Source organism: Electrona antarctica (assembly GCF_951216825.1).
Source record: "Electrona antarctica genome assembly, chromosome: 6".
Classification (NCBI taxonomy): Eukaryota; Metazoa; Chordata; class Actinopteri; order Myctophiformes; family Myctophidae; genus Electrona; species Electrona antarctica.
This window is the reverse complement of record NC_136811.1, coordinates 58,656,185-58,677,466: the sequence shown is the minus strand read 5'-3', so window position 1 is coordinate 58,677,466 and position 21,282 is coordinate 58,656,185. Positions and strand designations below refer to the sequence as shown.

The following is a 21,282-nucleotide window of genomic DNA, read 5'->3' as shown; positions in this document are numbered from 1 at the left end:
ATGTTCTGCTGCTACAATCCTTATGTTCTGCTGCTACCATCCTTATGTTCTGCTGCTACAATCCTTATGTTCTGCTGCTACCATCCTTATGTTCTGCTGCTACCATCCTTATGTTCTGCTGCTACCATCCTTATGTTCTGCTGCTACCATCCTTATGTTCTGCTACCATCCTTATGTTCTGCTACCATCCTTATGTTCTGCTACCATCCTTATGTTCTGCTACCATCCTTATGTTCTGCTGCTACCATCCTTATGTTCTGCTACCATCCTTATGTTCTGCTACTACCATCCTTATGTTCTGCTGCTACCATCCTTATGTTCTGCTACCATCCTTATGTTCTGCTGCTACCATCCTTATGTTCTGCTACTACCATCCTTATGTTCTGCTGCTACCATCCTTATGTTCTGCTGCTACCATCCTTATGTTCTGCTACCATCCTTATGTTCTGCTACTACCATCCTTATGTTCTGCTACCATCCTTATGTTCTGCTACCATCCTTATGTTCTGCTACTACCATCCTTATGTTCTGCTACCATCCTTATGTTCTGCTACTACCATCCTTATGTTCTGCTGCTACCATCCTTATGTTCTGCTACTACCATCCTTATGTTCTGCTGCTACCATCCTTATGTTCTGCTACTACCATCCTTATGTTCTGCTGCTACCATCCTTATGTTCTGCTACCATCCTTATGTTCTGCTGCTACCATCCTTATGTTCTGCTGCTACCATCCTTATGTTCTGCTGCTACCATCCTTATGTTCTGCTGCTACCATCCTTATGTTCTGCTGCTACCATCCTTATGTTCTGCTACCATCCTTATGTTCTGCTACTACCATCCTTATGTTCTGCTGCTACCATCCTTATGTTCTGCTGCTACCATCCTTATGTTCTGCTGCTACCATCCTTATGTTCTGCTACCATCCTTATGTTCTGCTACTACCATCCTTATGTTCTGCTACCATCCTTATGTTCTGCTGCTACCATCCTTATGTTCTGCTGCTACCATCCTTATGTTCTGCTGCTACCATCCTTGTGTTCTGCTGCTACCATCCTTATGTTCTGCTACCATCCTTATGTTCTGCTACTACCATCCTTATGTTCTGCTGCTACCATCCTTATGTTCTGCTACCATCCTTATGTTCTGCTACCATCCTTATGTTCTGCTACCATCCTTATGTTCTGCTACTACCATCCTTATGTTCTGCTGCTACCATCCTTATGTTCTGCTGCTACCATCCTTATGTTCTGCTACCATCCTTATGTTCTGCTGCTACCATCCTTATGTTCTGCTGCTACCATCCTTATGTTCTGCTGCTACCATCCTTATGTTCTGCTACCATCCTTATGTTTTGCTACCATCCTTATGTTCTGCTGCTACCATCCTTATGTTCTGCTACCATCCTTATGTTCTGCTACTACCATCCTTATGTTCTGCTGCTACCATCCTTATGTTCTGCTACCATCCTTATGTTCTGCTGCTACCATCCTTATGTTCTGCTGCTACCATCCTTATGTTCTGCTGCTACCATCCTTATGTTCTGCTGCTACCATCCTTATGTTCTGCTGCTACCATCCTTATGTTCTGCTACTACCATCCTTATGTTCTGCTACCATCCTTATGTTCTGCTACCATCCTTATGTTCTGCTACCATCCTTATGTTCTGCTACCATCCTTATGTTCTGCTGCCATCCTTATGTTCTGCTGCTACCATCCTTATGTTCTGCTGCTACCATCCTTATGTTCTGCTACCATCCTTATGTTCTGCTACTACCATCCTTATGTTCTGCTACCATCCTTATGATCTGCTGCCATCCTTATGTTCTGCTGCTACCATCCTTATGTTCTGCTACCATCCTTGTGTTCTGCTGCTACCATCCTTATGTTCTGCTACCATCCTTATGTTCTGCTACTACCATCCTTATGTTCTGCTGCTACCATCCTTATGTTCTGCTACCATCCTTATGTTCTGCTACCATCCTTATGTTCTGCTACCATCCTTATGTTCTGCTACTACCATCCTTATGTTCTGCTGCTACCATCCTTATGTTCTGCTGCTACCATCCTTATGTTCTGCTACCATCCTTATGTTCTGCTGCTACCATCCTTATGTTCTGCTGCTACCATCCTTATGTTCTGCTGCTACCATCCTTATGTTCTGCTACCATCCTTATGTTTTGCTACCATCCTTATGTTCTGCTGCTACCATCCTTATGTTCTGCTACCATCCTTATGTTCTGCTACTACCATCCTTATGTTCTGCTGCTACCATCCTTATGTTCTGCTACCATCCTTATGTTCTGCTGCTACCATCCTTATGTTCTGCTGCTACCATCCTTATGTTCTGCTGCTACCATCCTTATGTTCTGCTGCTACCATCCTTATGTTCTGCTGCTACCATCCTTATGTTCTGCTACTACCATCCTTATGTTCTGCTACCATCCTTATGTTCTGCTACCATCCTTATGTTCTGCTACCATCCTTATGTTCTGCTACCATCCTTATGTTCTGCTGCCATCCTTATGTTCTGCTGCTACCATCCTTATGTTCTGCTGCTACCATCCTTATGTTCTGCTACCATCCTTATGTTCTGCTACCATCCTTATGATCTGCTGCCATCCTTATGTTCTGCTGCTACCATCCTTATGTTCTGCTACCATCCTTATGTTCTGCTACCATCCTTATGTTCTGCTGCCATCCTTATGTTCTGCTACCATCCTTATGTTCTGCTACTACCATCCTTATGTTCTGCTACCATCCTTATGTTCTGCTACCATCCTTATGTTCTGCTACCATCCTTATGTTCTGCTACTACCATCCTTATGTTCTGCTACCATCCTTATGTTCTGCTACCATCCTTATGTTCTGCTACCATCCTTATGTTCTGCTGCCATCCTTATGTTCTGCTGCTACCATCCTTATGTTCTGCTGCTACCATCCTTATGTTCTGCTGCTACCATCCTTATGTTCTGCTACCATCCTTATGTTCTGCTACCATCCTTATGTTCTGCTGCCATCCTTATGTTCTGCTGCTACCATCCTTATGTTCTGCTGCTACCATCCTTATGTTCTGCTGCTACCATCCTTATGTTCTGCTACTACCATCCTTATGTTCTGCTGCTACCATCCTTATGTTCTGCTGCTACCATCCTTATGTTCTGCTGCTACCATCCTTATGTTCTGCTACCATCCTTATGTTCTGCTGCTGCCATCCTTATGTTCTGCTGCCATCCTTATGTTCTGCTACCATCCTTATGTTCTGCTGCTACCATCCTTATGTTCTGCTGCTGCCATCCTTATGTTCTGCTGCTACCATCCTTATGTTCTGCTACCATCCTTATGTTCTGCTGCTACAATCCTTATGTTCTGCTACTACCATCCTTATGTTCTGCTGCTGCCATCCTTATGTTCTGCTGCTACCATCCTTATGTTCTGCTACCATCCTTATGTTCTGCTGCTACCATCCTTATGTTCTGCTGCTACCATCCTTATGTTCTGCTGCTACCATCCTTATGTTCTGCTACCATCCTTATGTTCTGCTGCTACCATCCTTATGTTCTGCTACTACCATCCTTATGTTCTGCTGCTACCATCCTTATGTTCTGCTGCTACCATCCTTATGTTCTGCTACCATCCTTATGTTCTGCTGCTACCATCCTTATGTTCTGCTACTACCATCCTTATGTTCTGCTACCATCCTTATGTTCTGCTACCATCCTTATGTTCTGCTGCTACCATCCTTATGTTCTGCTACCATCCTTATGTTCTGCTACCATCCTTATGTTCTGCTGCTACCATCCTTATGTTCTGCTACCATCCTTATGTTCTGCTACCATCCTTATGTTCTGCTGCTGCCATCCTTATGTTCTGCTGCTACCATCCTTATGTTCTGCTACCATCCTTATGTTCTGCTACTACCATCCTTATGTTCTGCTGCCATCCTTATGTTCTGCTGCCATCCTTATGTTCTGCTGCTACCATCCTTATGTTCTGCTACCATCCTTATGTTCTGCTACCATCCTTATGTTCTGCTACCATCCTTATGTTCTGCTACCATCCTTATGTTCTCCTGCAATCAAAATCAAACCTTTTAACCCATTTAGACCTATGTTCGATTCGACATGTCGTCTAAATCCTGACAGTTTTCTGAAGAAAAAAAACCCTATGTTTCTATGTCAGTGGTTCTCAACCTTTTTCATGTCAAGGACCCCCAGAATTATCTGTATTTGGCCACCGACCCCCATCTGGAAAATATGTTGTTCCAGGAACCCCCCCCCCCCCCCCCCAGAAGCGACGATATGAGTTAAAAACATTCGCTCGGAAAGAACATACATTCAAAGATTTTCAAACTACTGCACCAGCCAGCCAGCCACTCACTCACTCTACGGCCGCAACTGGAAACGGAAAGCGACAAACGGCTGCCAATGTTATGAGCGAGACTGAGCTAAACACAGCGGAGACAGACGGCGCTTCTTTCACCTGACAAATATTACCATGTGATCATGTCTTGTTTCCACAGATGACTCGTCCGCCAAAGCAGAATCTGTCCAGGAGGAGGTCGGGGGAGACGGGACCTGGACCGCGTCCGCTGAACCCGCGCCACCAGCAACGGGGGCGGAGCCAGAGCCAGAGGAGGAGCCGGACCTGGGCGGACGCTCGTCGAGCCGTCCCAGGCGGGGCATACCCCTCCCCCCGCGGATTAAAGAAGAACAGCAGGAGGAGTCACCTCGGAGACCGGAGGGGGCCGAGCAAAGACGGCGTGCTGTTCGCTACACGCGCGACGAGACCGACGTGCTGGTGCGAGAGGTCGAAGAACGTCAACTTCAGATCTTCGGGACGTCGACGCAGCCTCCCAGGAACGCCGTGGTGAACCAGGCGTGGGCGGAGGTCGCGGCGGCCGTTTCCCAGACCTCGGGCGTCCCCAGGTCTGCCCAGCAGGTCAAGAAGCGCTTTGCCGACTTGAAGAGGATCGGAAGAAGGAGGAAGGTTTGTTGCCTGCATAGACGTTGAATATTTACATTGACCACTATTAGGGATGTCCCGATACACTTTCTTTAGTTCCCGATACACTTTCTTTAGTTCCCGATCCGATACCGATACCACAATTTCTGTGTTAGCCGATACTGATACCGAATACCGATACCGTGTTGCGTTTATAGCAGACTCCTCACTCATAAATTGTGCACTTGCAGTTTGGGGCATCTCCAAAGCAAACTCTACATGCCCCAACATTTTATTTACCTGCCATAGTGCCAATATATATATTCATATTCGCCGATACCGATATGACCAAATAAGTGCCGGTACCGATACTTTTCCGATACCGATACAATATTGGTACATCTCTAACCACAATGGTTCTCGGTGAGGAATCAATGTGGCTCTTTGTATCGTAGCATACTGATGTACTTTAATTAAAAGGTGCGATCAGACTTGCCAGATATGGCGGTGCCATACCTTCGGTTGCTTTGAATGCCAGCATCAGAGTTTTTGTACTGCCCGCACAGAGTACAAAACTCTGATGCTGGCATTCATAGTAACCAGAGGTATAGTATGGCTCCCCCATATCTGGCAAGTCTGATCGAACCCTACAAACCCTCCCGAGCGCTCAGATCAGCCGACGCAGGGAAGCTGGAAGGACCCTCGCTAAAACACAGAGACAACGCTCCACACGTCCTAAACTCTGGGACAACGCTCCACACGTCCTAAACTCTTCTCCCTTCCCTAAAACACAGAGACAACGCTCCACACGTCCCAAACTCTGGGACAACGCTCCACACGTCCTAAACTCTGCTCCCTTCTCTAAAACACAGAGACAACGCTCCACACGTCCCAAACTCTTCTCCCTTCTCTAAAACACAGAGACAACGCTCCACACGTCCCAAACTCTTCTCCCTTCTCTAAAACACCCTGGACAACGCTCCACACGTCCCAAACTCTTCTCCCTTCTCTAAAACACCCTGGACAACGCTCCACACATCCCAAACTCTTCTCCCTTCTCTAAAACACCCTGGACAACGCTCCACACGTCCCAAACTCTTCTCCCTTCTCTAAAACACCGTGGACAACGCTCCACACCTCCTAAACTCTGGGACAACGCTCCACACGTCCCAAACTCTGGGACAATGCTCCACACGTCCCAAACTCTTCTCCCTTCTCTAAAACACAGAGACAACGCTCCACACGTCCCAAACTCTGGGACAACGCTCCACACGTCCTAAACTCTGGGACAACGCTCCACACGTCCTAAACTCTTCTCCCTTCTCTAAAACACAGAGGCAACGCTCCACACGTCCTAAACTCTGGGACATTGCTCCACACGTCCTAAACTCTGGGACATTGCTCCACACGTCCTAAACTCTGGGACAACGCTCCACACGTCCTAAACTCTGGGACAACGCTCCACACGTCCCAAACTCTTCTCCCTTCTCTAAAACACAGAGACAACGCTCCACACGTCCCAAACTCTTCTCCCTTCTCTAAAACACAGAGACAACGCTCCACACGTGCTAAACTCTGGGACAACGCTCCACACGTCCCAAACTCTGGGACAACGCTCCACACGTCCTAAACTCTGGGACAACGCTCCACACGTCCTAAACTCTTCTCCCTTCTGGCTCCAAAACTATGGAATGCACTTAGATGGCAGTTTATGTAGACTTATTACACTTACTATGAAAGCGAGCAGTAAGGCTGAAACACATCACTGCACACACACAACACACGGGCGACACACACACACACACACACACACACACACACACACACACACACACACACACACACGCGACATGTGTTTGGCTTATTCCTTCTAAATCTCTATATAAAATATAGCTAACTCGTCAAATCTATAGTATTAGTTACATCAATATTGTTCTTATAAAATAGTTGGTTTGTGTCTAAGTATTAAGATTATGAAGATCGCTTTTGTCATTTTGTCTTTCCCATCCATTTCCCATGATCGCGGTGGTTTGACTCATATGGATATAAAGAATCAACTGACTGAGAGAAAACGCTAATGTTACTGCCGTCCAATTATTACACATTTCTGAGACAGTATTTTTACAGTTGTGACGACACAATGCTCATACGAGACGATTTAAAATGAATCTTCTATGACAGTGCTGACATAATGAAGTGACATTATTCCTGTAGAGTGTGTCAACCCTGCGGTCGCTCCTCGCCTATATTAATTGACCTGAGATCAGATTCATTTTTTTTCCCAAAAATAGCAGACCTACAAGCTCGTAGCGCGCTACGAGCTTGTAGATCTGCTAGTAAAAGCGGACATTTCTTTCCGGCACCCCAGAGCTCCTATTTTGAAGGAATCCCGGGAATGATTGTTTTAACCCATTCTGGGCGGGAACCCCTTTTGGTGTTAGCATTATGTTATGCTTTAGCTAACTAATACTATAGATTTGACGAGTTAGCTATATTTTATATAGAGATTTAGAAGGAATAAGCCAAACACATGTCGCCTGTGTGTGTTTGTGTGTGTGTGTGTGTGTGTGTCGCCCGTGTGTTGTGTGTGTGTGCAGTGATGTGTTTCAGCCTTACTGCTCGCTTTCATAGTAAGTGTAATAAGTCTACATAAACTGCCATCTAAGTGCATTCCATAGTTTTGGAGCCAGAAGGGAGAAGAGTTTAGGACGTGTGGAGCGTTGTCTCTGTGTTTTAGAGAAGGGAGAAGAGTTTAGGACGTGTGGAGCGTTGTCTCTGTGTTTTAGAGTTTGGGACGTGTGGAGCGTTGTCTCTGTGTTTTAGAGAAGGGAGAAGAGTTTAGGACGTGTGGAGCGTTGTCTCTGTGTTTTAGAGAAGGGAGAAGAGTTTGGGACGTGTGGAGCGTTGTCTGTGTTTTAGAGTTTGGGACGTGTGGAGCGTTGTCTCTGTGTTTTAGAGTTTGGGACGTGTGGAGCGTTGTCTGTGTTTTAGAGTTTGGGACGTGTGGAGCGTTGTCCCAGAGTTTGGGACGTGTGGAGTGTTGTCCCAGAGTTTGGGACGTGTGGAGCGTTGTCCCAGAGTTTGGGACATGTGGAGCGTTGTCCCAGAGTTTGGGACGTGTGGAGCGTTGTCCAGGGTGTTTTAGAGAAGGGAGAAGAGTTTGGGACGTGTGGAGCGTTGTCCAGGGTGTTTTAGAGAAGGGAGAAGAGTTTGGGACGTGTGGAGTGTTGTCCAGGGTGTTTTAGAGAAGGGAGAAGAGTTTGGGACGTGTGGAGCGTTGTCCAGGGTGTTTTAGAGAAGGGAGAAGAGTTTGGGACGTGTGGAGCGTTGTCCAGGGTGTTTTAGAGAAGGGAGAAGAGTTTAGGACGTGTGGAGTGTTGTCCACGTCGGTCAGAGTCAGCCGGCGGGCCGTATATACAATGCCCAGGTCTGCCTATGACGTTTCCAGACGTCCTTCGGATGGAATATGTTAACATAGCACTATATAGTATATACGCATAGTTTCATTTTATAGATAGCTTAGCTTACATATGATTCATGATAATTACTTTGTATGTATGTGATGTATTGACATGATTTTTGTTCTTGCTTAATGTAAGTCACTCTGGATTAAGGGCGTCTGCCTACATTGACTACATTGTAAATTGTAATGTAATATTCACTCCACAGGGGGGCGCTAACAGAGGCCAACAGATGTCTACGGGAGGAGGATCAGCTACGGTGGAGGTTCTGATATCACCAGAGGACATCGCTGCCTCTACTCTCTTCCCCGAAGGTATTGACGGCTTTGGGTGGTTGGAGGTTGGCGGGGCAACTGGCGGGGTAACTGGGGGGGTCACTGGGGAGGTCACTGGTGGGGTCACTGGGGGGGTCACTGGGGGGGGTAACTGGGGGGGGTCACTGCTGACTTACTTTCCTTCCGATTCCACCTGGTTTTGGTTGGCGCTACGAGCTTGTAGATCTGCCATTTCTGAAAGAATCATGAAAATGTAGCGCAAACCTTTGAATATATATTATTTTTAACTCAAATCTTTGCTTCTGGGGGGGTCCCTGGAACTACATGTTTTCAGATGGGGGTCGGTGGCCAAATACATATAGTTTGTTGGGGTCCTTGACATGAAATAGTTTGAGAATCACTGGTATAGAAACATTTAACCCTGTGAGAACCACTGACATTTTTCAGAAAAGAATACATTTGTAGAACCTGTTCTCAGGTTTAAATGGGTTAACACAGGTGTGATTTTTTTTCCAGAGTAATCTATTTCCAGAGTAAGCCCATAGAGGCACCCCGCTTTGTCTCAATGGGATAGTTCCAATGTGTGGAACTATAGCCCATAGGGACCCGCTTTGTCTCAATGGGATAGTTCTAATGTGTGGAACTATAGTCCACAGCACCCCGCTTTGTCTCAATGGGATAGTTCCAATGTTTGGAACTATAGCCTATAGGCACCCTGCTTTGTCTCAATGGGATAGTTCCAATGTTTGGAACTATAGCCTATAGGCACCCTGCTTTGTCTCAATGGGATAGTTCCAATGTTTGGAACTATAGCCCATAGGCACCCGCTTTGCGGCGAGATCAAAGCTTGTCGCCACTCTCTTACTATTCCACTCGGGTTTTTTCCAACAGATGACTCGTCCACCGTAGCAGAATCGGACCAGGAGTGGGGGGAGGAGGAGGAGGAGGAGGAGGAGGAGGAGGTGGTGGAGGTGGAGGAGGAGGAGGAGGAGGTGGAGGGAGATATGACCTGGTCACCGACGTGGGGAGAGCGAGAGGAGGAGATGGATCTGGGCGGACGGTCGAGTCGTCCCAGGCGAGGCGGACCCCACCTGCGGATTCATGAAGAACAGCAGGAGCAGAGCCATAGAGTAAGACCAGAGTTACGACAACTCCGTTCACTTCATGGGGCTTCAGTCCACTGGGAGTCCACTCTTCTCCTACATAGACTTCTGTTGAGAATGCCAGTCCAGCTTCAATGATCTTAAATCCCTTTTATTTTAGATAGTTTTGTAGTAATAGTACAACATAAACATTACAGAGACTTTAGTTGTCACCAGGCCTGGAATTTTATACTTTTAGGGGCAAGGCCACTTGGCCTTTAGTGTGGTCAACTTTGTGAGGGCACAAGGCCAAGTGCCAGGGCATGAAGGCCATCAATTAAAAAATGATTTTAAGTCCCCGGTCATAATTATTTTAGCTTAAAGGTTAAGGATGATTACATCTTTTTATTTTTATTTCAAGGCGAACATTGGTTCAGAACAGTGCTTCTTAAATAAATAATCACAGCTTTAAATAACAAAATATAAGTAGCTACTGTTGTAAAATATTGTAAACATGTTTTGGGGTCTCAGTCCAGAGATGAAAATCATAATGAAATGGCCTAGGACCCTGTCAGGCTGTCACCCTAGGCTAATTCATATACATTTAATTTGGGGGTCCTTGAAATTTAAATGGCTGAGGATCATTGATTGATTGATTGAAATATTTATTAACAGTTTGCAGAATTACAGTACATTTCAAGCACAAACTCAATACAAAGACTGTTAACTGTGAGTGGACGACCCAATTAAGCATTACACTTGTTTACAAGAGGGTCCACCATGTTCAATTTATTGGGGTTAAACTGTGAGTTAATTCACAGAAAATACAATGACAGCCTACATAATACATTGAATAAGGGCTTGGTTTAGAAAAGCCTATATTTTGTGCTAAACTAATATATTGAATAACATTGCATTGTAGAGAGGTTAGTGACAAAAGATAATTTCTCCATTGTGGGGCTGCAGGACTGAGGACTCTGGAGATACAGTAAGTCAACACAAAGTGAAAGTGCAGCTTCAGAACAGTTTTTTGTTCTTACCTGGAGACAGTGTGTGCTGTGCACAGGGGGACAATTGTTTAATTATATCCATGGTATTTTTCTGTCGCTATCCATAATGCGACGCAAAAGTACATTTATCTTTGTTTTGGTGGGCTAGATAGATACGGTAGATCATATCTCCTCCTTGTATGGACAGCCACTCTGTTTCGCATTAGACACAAATAAATCAGCTGGACCATGTCCGACCAGTGACCAGCGTTAATGCATGTGACGTAGGACCGCCACACTGTCGCAACTGTAGAAAACATTATTTTGTTTTGAATGATAGTTGCAGTTTGACCGGATAGCTAGATTAGCTACACTAGTAGGCAGCGTGTGGGCTAAATGCCCTCTGTTGGTGTGTGTGTGTGTGTGTGTGTGTGTGTGTGTGTGTGTGTGTGTGTGTGTGTGTGTGTGTGTGTGTGTGTGTGTGTGTGTGTGTGTGTGTGTGTGTGTGTGTGTGTGTGTGTGTGTGTGATGACGACGACCAGCGGCAGAGGGGGTAGTTGTTAAGGCAAAGTACCGCAAAATAATCAAACCACTTGGCAAATGACAACACGACACAGATTTGTTCTGCGCGGGACGTGAGGGGAACATTGGTTACCGTAATGACTGGAAAATTGCGCAGATGAAAAACGGTAAAATTAACTTCTGTGGGTGCCGGTCGGGGCACCACAGCCACTGTGGCCGTGGGCATATACTTTTTCGAGGGGCACACGGCCAAAGAGAGGGGCAACGGCGGCCGTGGCCGCTGTGAAATTCCTGCCCTGCTTGTTACTGTACAATACTTAAAAACAGTAAAATTGCTCTTATTTGCGCCGCCCTCGTTGAAAACAATGTATTTCCAACTCCAGCTTGTCCCTCTCCATCCAGGCTGCATGAACAGCGCTGCTTGAGCGCTCGGTTTTCTGCCCCCTCAATGTCCTAACTCTGTTTTTTGTGGCTCTGAGCAGGAGGAGATTAAAGAAGAACAGCAGGAGGAGTCCCTTCAGAGACCAGAGGAGGCTAGGCCAAGACGGCGTGCTGTTCGCTACACGAGGGAAGAGACCGACGTGCTGGTGCGAGAGGTCGAAGAACGTCAACTTCAGATCTTCGGGACGTCGACGCAGCCTCCCAGGAACGCCGCGGTGAACCAGGGGTGGGCGGAGGTCGCGGCGGCCGTTTCCCAGACCTCGGGCGCCCCCAGGTCTGCCCAACAGGTCAAGAAGCGCTTTACCGACTTGAGGATCAGAAGAAGAAGAAGGAAGGTTTGTTGCCTGTATAGATGTTGAATATCGTTGCTGTCCGGAGCGTATTGTAATTTTGCTGTAACTATTATTAGAATGTATCATTTTTTGTAGAAGGGAGTTCCAGCTGCGCCTCTAGCCTATAGCAGGCCAATCTGGTGCATCTCAGGAGCAGGACATATATATGCGAACAAGAAGGCACTTTTTGTGTTTGATTGGGTGTTTTTTAAACTAGTGTCACTGTATTTTTTTAGAAAAGTCTCCTGTGAACAAGTGGTGAAAACTAGCACATGTGCTAACACACTGTAAACAATACATCTACAATTTGTACAACTGTGCAATGAGCAATGTAATTGTTATGTCCATATCAAATAAATCAACATGAACATAAACCTCATAACTCCATTTTTGAGGTTTTAGATGTTTTTCTCGCCATAAATCAGTCCTATTGAACACCCTTTACGTCTGTGTGTTTTTTCGAAAATATTGAACCAATGGAAAGTAGTAAAAAACGCATTGGACAAAACCGCTTAACTCCATTGGACCCTCAAACTGTCTGCTAAAGCAGCTAACTCCACCACCTCTCCCCCTCTCAAACTGTCTGCTAAAGCAGCTAAATCCACCACCTCTCCCCCTCTCAAACTGTCTGCTAAAACAGCTAACTCCACCACCTCTCCCCCTCTCAAACTGTCTGCTAAAACAGCTAACTCCACCACCTCTCCCCCTCTCAAACTGTCTGCTAAAACAGCTAACTCCACCACCTCTCCCCCTCTAAAACTGTCTGATAAAACAGCTAACTCCACCACCTCTCCCCCTCTCAAACTGTCTGCTAAAGCAGCTAACTCAACCACCTCTCCCCCTCTCAAACTGTCTGCTAAAACAGCTAACTCCACCACCTCTCCCCCTCTCAAACTGTCTGCTAAAGCAGCTAACTCCACCTCTCCTCCTCTCAAACTGTCTGCTAAAACAGCTAACTCCACCACCTCTCCTCCTCTCAAACTGTCTGCTAAAACAGCTAACTCCACCACCTCTCCTTCTCATGCAAGTAATTGACAATATCTAAAAAAGTCACGACGCCAACTTTGATGAACAGTGTTGCAAGGTTTTATTAATTTCCCTAAAAACGTATATTTTTAATTTCCTGAAAAATGAACATTTTGGAGTCATGAGGTTTCCTCCGGACAGCAGAGACATTTACATTGACCTCCGATGGCTCTTTGTATCGTAGCCTACCGATGTACTGTAATGTAATATTCACTCCACAGGGGGGCGCTAACAGAGGCCAACAGATGTCTACGGGAGGAGGATCAGCTACGGTGGAGGTTCTGATATCACCAGAGGACATCGCTGCCTCTACTCTCTTCCCCGAAGGTATTGACGGCTTTGGGTGGTTGGAGGTTGGTGGGGCAACTGGGGGGGTCACTGGCGGGGTAACTGCTGACTCACTTTCCTTCCGATTGCACCTGGTTTTGGTTGGGTTGCTTTATTTGGGAGGCTGGGGAGCATGGTAAGGCTCTGTGTAATTGGTGTTGGCGAAAGGGCCTTTCTGTGTGGAGTTTGCATGTTCTCCCCGTGTCCCCTAGGGTAGGTACCCTCACATGTTCTCCCCGTGTCCCTAGGGTATGTACCCTCACATGTTCTCCCCGTGTCCCCTAGGGTAGGTACCCTCACATGTTCTCCCCGTGTCCCTAGGGTAGGTACCCTCACATGTTCTCCCCGTGTCCCCCTAGGGTATGTACCCTCACATGTTCTACCCGTGTCCCCTAGGGTAGGTACCCTCACATGTTCTCCCCGTGTCCCCTAGGGTAGGTACCCTCACATGTTCTCCCCGTGTCCCCTAGGGTATGTACCCTCACATGTTCTCCCCGTGTCCCCTAGGGTAGGTACCCTCACATGTTCTCCCCGTGTCCCCTAGGGTAGGTACTCTCACATGTTCTCCCCGTGTCCCCTAGGGTAGGTACCCTCACATGTTCTCCCCGTGTCCCCTAGGGTAGGTACCCTCACATGTTCTCCCCGTGTCCCCCTAGGGTAGGTACCCTCACATGTTCTACCCGTGTCCCCTAGGGTAGGTACCCTCACATGTTCTCCCCGTGTCCCCTAGGGTAGGTACCCTCACATGTTCTCCCCGTGTCCCCTAGGGTAGGTACCCTCACATGTTCTCCCCGTGTCCCCTAGGGTAGGTACCCTCACATGTTCTCCCTGTGTCCCCTAGGGTAGGTACCCTCACATGTGACTAAATTTGACTGAGGGACTACCATTGGATTTTATTTTATTTTAATCTTTTCATGTCATATGAAAGCAGTAAATCATAGCTTCAAATTGACATATTGGTTGTTCAGTTTGACCCACCAGTTTTGGAGATAGAGTAATGTCTTGCAGATAAACAGCGAGTTGAGAAAACGGGCTTGAAAGGTTCACTTCTGTGGACTCCAACATTACACCTAGCTACATGTTTAAGCATTTATTTCATATTTACATGTCTTCTGTGGACTCTAACATTACACCTAGCTATATGTTTAAGCATTTATTTCATATTTACATGTCGATTTCAGCTCTGACACTTATTTCAGACATGCTCTAGTATGTGAAGAGTCTGCCTGTGCTATTAACTCATTTAAAAAATAAAAAATAAAGCTTTTCTCCTCTGGTGAAAAGCTGGCATTTGCGCGATGGCAGGCTCTCAGTCAAATCTGGTCACACATGTTCTCCCCGTGTCCCCTAGGGTAGGTACTCTCACATGTTCTCCCCGTGTCCCCTAGGGTAGGTACCCTCACATGTTCTCCCCGTGTCCCCTAGGGTAGGTACCCTCACATGTTCTCCCCGTGTCCCCTAGGGTAGGTACCCTCACATGTTCTCCCCGTGTCCCCTAGGGTAGGTACCCTCACATGTTCTCCCCGTGTCCCCTAGGGTATGTACCCTCACATGTTCTCCCCGTGTCCCCTAGGGTAGGTACCCTCACATGTTCTCCCTGTGTCCCCTAGGGTAGGTACCCTCACATGTTCTCCCCGTGTCCCCTAGGGTAGGTACCCTCACATGTTCTCCCCGTGTCCCCTAGGGTAGGTACCCTCACATGTGACTAAATTTGACTGAGGGACTACCATTGGATTTTATTTTATTTTAATATTTTCATGTCATATGAAAGCAGTAAATCATAGCTTCAAATTGACATATTGGTTGTTCAGTTTGACCCACCAGTTTTTGAGATATGGCTTATAGAGTAATGTCTTGCAGAGAAACAGCGAGTTGAGAAAACGGGCTTGAAAGGTTCACTTCTGTGGACTCCAACATTACACCTAGCTACATGTTTAAGCATTTATTTCATATTTACATGTCTTCTGTGGACTCTAACATTACACCTAGCTATATGTTTAAGCATTTATTTCATATTTACATGTCGATTTCAGCTCTGACACTTATTTCAGACATGCTCTAGTATGTGAAGAGTCTGCCTGTGCTATTAACTCATTTTTGGGAAAAAAAAATAAGCTTTTCTCCTCTGGTGAAAAACTGGCATTTGCGCGATGGCAGGCTCTCAGTCAAATCTGGTCACACATGTTCTCCCCGTGTCCCCTAGGGTAGGTACCCTCACATGTTCTCCCCGTGTCCCCTAGGGTAGGTACCCTCACATGTTCTCCCCGTGTCCCCTAGGGTAGGTACCCTCACATGTTCTCCCCGTGTCCCCTAGGGTAGGTACCCTCACATGTTCTCCCCGTGTCCCCTAGGGTAGGTACCCTCACATGTTCTCCCCGTGTCCCCTAGGGTAGGTACCCTCACATGTTCTCCCCGTGTCCCCTAGGGTAGGTACCCTCACATGTTCTCCCCGTGTCCCCTAGGGTAGGTACCCTCACATGTTCTCCCCGTGTCCCCTAGGGTAGGTACCCTCACATGTTCTCCCCGTGTCCCCTAGGGTAGGTACCCTCACATGTTCTCCCCGTGTCCCCTAGGGTAGGTACCCTCACATGTTCTCCCCGTGTCCCCTAGGGTAGGTACCCTCACATGTGACTAAATTTGACTGAGGGACTACCATTGGATTTTATTTTATTTTAATATTTTCATGTCATATGAAAGCAGTAAATCATAGCTTCAAATTGACATATTGGTTGTTCAGTTTGACCCACCAGTTTTTGAGATATGGCTTATAGAGTAATGTCTTGCAGAGAAACAGCGAGTTGAGAAAACGGGCTTGAAAGGTTCACTTCTGTGGACTCCAACATTACACCTAGCTACATGTTTAAGCATTTATTTCATATTTACATGTCTTCTGTGGACTCTAACATTACACCTAGCTATATGTTTAAGCATTTATTTCATATTTACATGTCGATTTCAGCTCTGACACTTATTTCAGACATGCTCTAGTATGTGAAGAGTCTGCCTGTGCTATTAACTCATTTTTGGGGAAAAAAAATAAGCTTTTCTCCTCTGGTGAAAAGCTGGCATTTGCGCGATGGCAGGCTCTCAGTCAAATCTGGTCACACATGTTCTCCCCGTGTCCCCTAGGGTAGGTACCCTCACATGTTCTCCCCGTGTCCCCTAGGGTAGGTACCCTCACATATTCTCCCCGTGTCCCCTAGGGTAGGTACCCTCACATGTTCTCCCCGTGTCCCCTAGGGTAGGTACCCTCACATGTTCTCCCCGTGTCCCCTAGGGTAGGTACCCTCACATGTTCTCCCCGTGTCCCCTAGGGTAGGTACCCTCACATGTTCTCCCCGTGTCCCCTAGGGTAGGTACCCTCACATGTTCTCCCCGTGTCCCCTAGGGTAGGTACCCTCACATGTTCTCCCCGTGTCCCCTAGGGTAGGTACCCTCACATGTTCTCCCCGTGTCCCCTAGGGTAGGTACCCTCACATGTTCTCCCCGTGTCCCCTAGGGTAGGTACCCTCACATGTTCTCCCCGTGTCCCCTAGGGTATGTACCCTCACATGTTCTCCCCGTGTCCCCTAGGGTAGGTACCCTCACATGTTCTCCCCGTGTCCCCTAGGGTAGGTACCCTCACATGTTCTCCCCGTGTCCCCTAGGGTAGGTACCCTCACATGTTCTCCCCGTGTCCCCTAGGGTAGGTACCCTCACATGTTCTCCCCGTGTCCCCTAGGGTAGGTACCCTCACATGTTCTCCCCGTGTCCCCTAGGGTAGGTACCCTCACATGTTCTCCCCGTGTCCCCTAGGGTAGGTACCCTCACATGTTCTCCCCGTGTCCCCTAGGGTAGGTACCCTCACATGTTCTCCCCGTGTCCCCTAGGGTAGGTACCCTCACATGTTCTCCCCGTGTCCCTAGGGTAGGTACCCTCACATGTTCTCCCCGTGTCCCCTAGGGTAGGTACCCTCACATGTTCTCCCCGTGTCCCCTAGGGTAGGTACCCTCACATGTTCTCCCCGTGTCCCCTAGGGTAGGTACCCTCACATGTTCTCCCTGTGTCCCCTAGGGTAGGTACCCTCACATGTGACTAAATTTGACTGAGGGACTACCATTGGATTTTATTTTATTTTAATCTTTTCATGTCATATGAAAGCAGTAAATCATAGCTTCAAATTGACATATTGGTTGTTCAGTTTGACCCACCAGTTTTGGAGATGTGGCTTATAGAGTAATGTCTTGCAGATAAACAGCGAGTTGAGAAAACGGGCTTGAAAGGTTCACTTCTGTGGACTCCAACATTACACCTAGCTACATGTTTAAGCATTTATTTCATATTTACATGTCTTCTGTGGACTCTAACATTACACCTAGCTATATGTTTAAGCATTTATTTCATATTTACATGTCGATTTCAGCTCTGACACTTATTTCAGACATGCTCTAGTATGTGAAGAGTCTGCCTGTGCTATTAACTCATTTAAAAAATAAAAAATAAAGCTTTTCTCCTCTGGTGAAAAGCTGGCATTTGCGCGATGGCAGGCTCTCAGTCAAATCTGGTCACACATGTTCTCCCCGTGTCCCCTAGGGTAGGTACTCTCACATGTTCTCCCCGTGTCCCCTAGGGTAGGTACCCTCACATGTTCTCCCCGTGTCCCCTAGGGTAGGTACCCTCACATGTTCTCCCCGTGTCCCCTAGGGTATGTACCCTCACATGTTCTCCCCGTGTCCCCTAGGGTAGGTACCCTCACATGTTCTCCCCGTGTCCCCTAGGGTAGGTACCCTCACATGTTCTCCCCGTGTCCCCTAGGGTATGTACCCTCACATGTTCTCCCCGTGTCCCCTAGGGTAGGTACCCTCACATGTTCTCCCTGTGTCCCCTAGGGTAGGTACCCTCACATGTTCTCCCCGTGTCCCCTAGGGTAGGTACCCTCACATGTTCTCCCCGTGTCCCCTAGGGTAGGTACCCTCACATGTGACTAAATTTGACTGAGGGACTACCATTGGATTTTATTTTATTTTAATATTTTCATGTCATATGAAAGCAGTAAATCATAGCTTCAAATTGACATATTGGTTGTTCAGTTTGACCCACCAGTTTTTGAGATATGGCTTATAGAGTAATGTCTTGCAGAGAAACAGCGAGTTGAGAAAACGGGCTTGAAAGGTTCACTTCTGTGGACTCCAACATTACACCTAGCTACATGTTTAAGCATTTATTTCATATTTACATGTCTTCTGTGGACTCTAACATTACACCTAGCTATATGTTTAAGCATTTATTTCATATTTACATGTCGATTTCAGCTCTGACACTTATTTCAGACATGCTCTAGTATGTGAAGAGTCTGCCTGTGCTATTAACTCATTTTTGGGAAAAAAAAATAAGCTTTTCTCCTCTGGTGAAAAACTGGCATTTGCGCGATGGCAGGCTCTCAGTCAAATCTGGTCACACATGTTCTCCCCGTGTCCCCTAGGGTAGGTACCCTCACATGTTCTCCCCGTGTCCCCTAGGGTAGGTACCCTCACATGTTCTCCCCGTGTCCCCTAGGGTAGGTACCCTCACATGTTCTCCCCGTGTCCCCTAGGGTAGGTACCCTCACATGTTCTCCCCGTGTCCCCTAGGGTAGGTACCCTCACATGTTCTCCCCGTGTCCCCTAGGGTAGGTACCCTCACATGTTCTCCCCGTGTCCCCTAGGGTAGGTACCCTCACATGTTCTCCCCGTGTCCCCTAGGGTAGGTACCCTCACATGTTCTCCCCGTGTCCCCTAGGGTAGGTACCCTCACATGTTCTCCCCGTGTCCCCTAGGGTAGGTACCCTCACATGTTCTCCCCGTGTCCCCTAGGGTAGGTAACGGGTGTAACGATACATTTTAACAGTGATACGATACGTTACGATACATGGTTGCCGATACGATGTGCCGCGCTACGAGCTTGTAGATCTGCTATTTTTCAGTAGCTAAAGCATAACGTAATGCTTTAAACGCCAAAAGGGGTTCCCGTCATGAATGGGTTAAATGGCAGTGTACATCTTTCATGTCAGGGACCCCCACATTGACACTCATTAGCCCTGTGGACCCCCATTAGACAATATATACCAGGGACCCCCACATTGACCCCCATTAGACAATATATACCAGGGACCCCCACATTGACCCCCATTAGACAATATATACCAGGGACCCCCACATTGACCCCCATTAGACAATATATACCAGGGACCCCCATAAGAGAAGGTTTTTACGGCTCTAGCAGTGATTCAAGGACCCCCAGTTTGACATGCACAGTGATGTAAATAGGTTTTCAATGTAATGAGAACTACAGACTCACTCCCAATCTAAACTATGGAATGAACTTCCCATTACAGTCAGAACTACAGACTCACTCCCAATCTAAACTATGGAATGAACTTCCCATTACAGTCAGAACTACAGACTCACTCCCAATCTAAACTATGGAATGAACTTCCCATTACAGTCAGAACTACAGACTCACTCCCAATCTAAACTATGGAATGAACTTCCCATTACAGTCAGAACTAAAGACTCACTCCCAATCTAAACTATGGAATGAACTTCCCATTACAGTCAGAACTAAAGACTCACTCCCAATCTAAACTATGGAATGAACTTCCCATTACAGTCAGAACTACAGACTCACTCCCAATCTAAACTATGGAATGAACTTCCCATTGCAGTCAGAACTACAGACTCACTCCCAATCTAAACTATGGAATGAACTTCCCATTGCAGTCAGAACTACAGACTCACTCCCAATCTAAACTATGGAATGAACTTCCCATTGCAGTCAGAACTACAGACTCACTCCCAATCTAAACTATGGAATGAACTTCCCATTGCAGTCAGAACTACAGACTCACTCCCAATCTAAACTATGGAATGAACTTCCCATTGCAGTCAGAACTACAGACTCACTCCCAATCTAAACTATGGAATGAACTTCCCATTGCAGTCAGAACTACAGACTCACTCCCAATCTAAACTATGGAATGAACTTCCCATTGCAGTCAGAACTACAGACTCACTCCCAATCTAAACTATGGAATGAACTTCCCATTGCAGTCAGAACTACAGACTCACTCCCAATCTAAACTATGGAATGAACTTCCCATTACAGTCAGAACTACAGACTCACTCCCAATCTAAACTATGGAATGAACTTCCCATTGCAGTCAGAACTACAGACTCACTCCCAATCTAAACTATGGAATGAACTTCCCATTGCAGTCAGAACTACAGACTCACTCCCAATCTAAACTATGGAATGAACTTCCCATTGCAGTCAGAACTACAGACTCACTCCCAATCTAAACTATGGAATGAACTTCCCATTGCAGTCAGAACTACAGACTCACTCCCAATCTAAACTATGGAATGAACTTCCCATTGCAGTCAGAACTACAGACTCACTCCCAATCTAAACTATGGAATGAACTTCCCATTACAGTCAGAACTACAGACTCACTCCCAATCTAAACTATGGAATGAACTTCCCATTACAGTCAGAACTACAGACTCACTCCCAATCTAAACTATGGAATGAACTTCCCATTGCAGTCAGAACTACAGACTCACTCCCAATCTAAACTATGGAATGAACTTCCCAGTGCAGTCAGAACTACAGACTCACTCCCAATCGAAACTATGGAATGAACTTCCCATTGCAGTCAGAACTACAGACTCACTCCCAATCGAAACTATGGAATGAACTTCCCATTGCAGTCAGAACTACAGACTCACTCCCAATCGAAACTATGGAATGAACTTCCCATTGCAGTCAGAACTACAGACTCACTCCCAATCGAAACTATGGAATGAACTTCCCATTACAGTCAGAACTACAGACTCACTCCCAATCGAAACTATGGAATGAACTTCC

The 21,282-nt window shown here is 46.6% G+C and overlaps 1 protein-coding gene across 1 annotated transcript in view; it reads left to right on the top strand.

Moving 5' to 3' along the window:
* Positions 1–21,282, top strand: part of LOC306925204 (uncharacterized protein) — a 200,359-nt gene that overhangs the window by 9,891 nt on the left and 169,186 nt on the right. Inside the window, exons 3-7 of the mRNA XM_079503895.1 lie at positions 4,522–4,988; positions 8,613–8,718; positions 9,571–9,809; positions 11,755–12,048; positions 13,293–13,398. Coding sequence (XP_079360021.1) covers positions 4,522–4,988; positions 8,613–8,718; positions 9,571–9,809; positions 11,755–12,048; positions 13,293–13,398 — 1,212 coding nt within the window. The remainder of the gene's footprint in view (positions 1–4,521; positions 4,989–8,612; positions 8,719–9,570; positions 9,810–11,754; positions 12,049–13,292; positions 13,399–21,282) is intronic.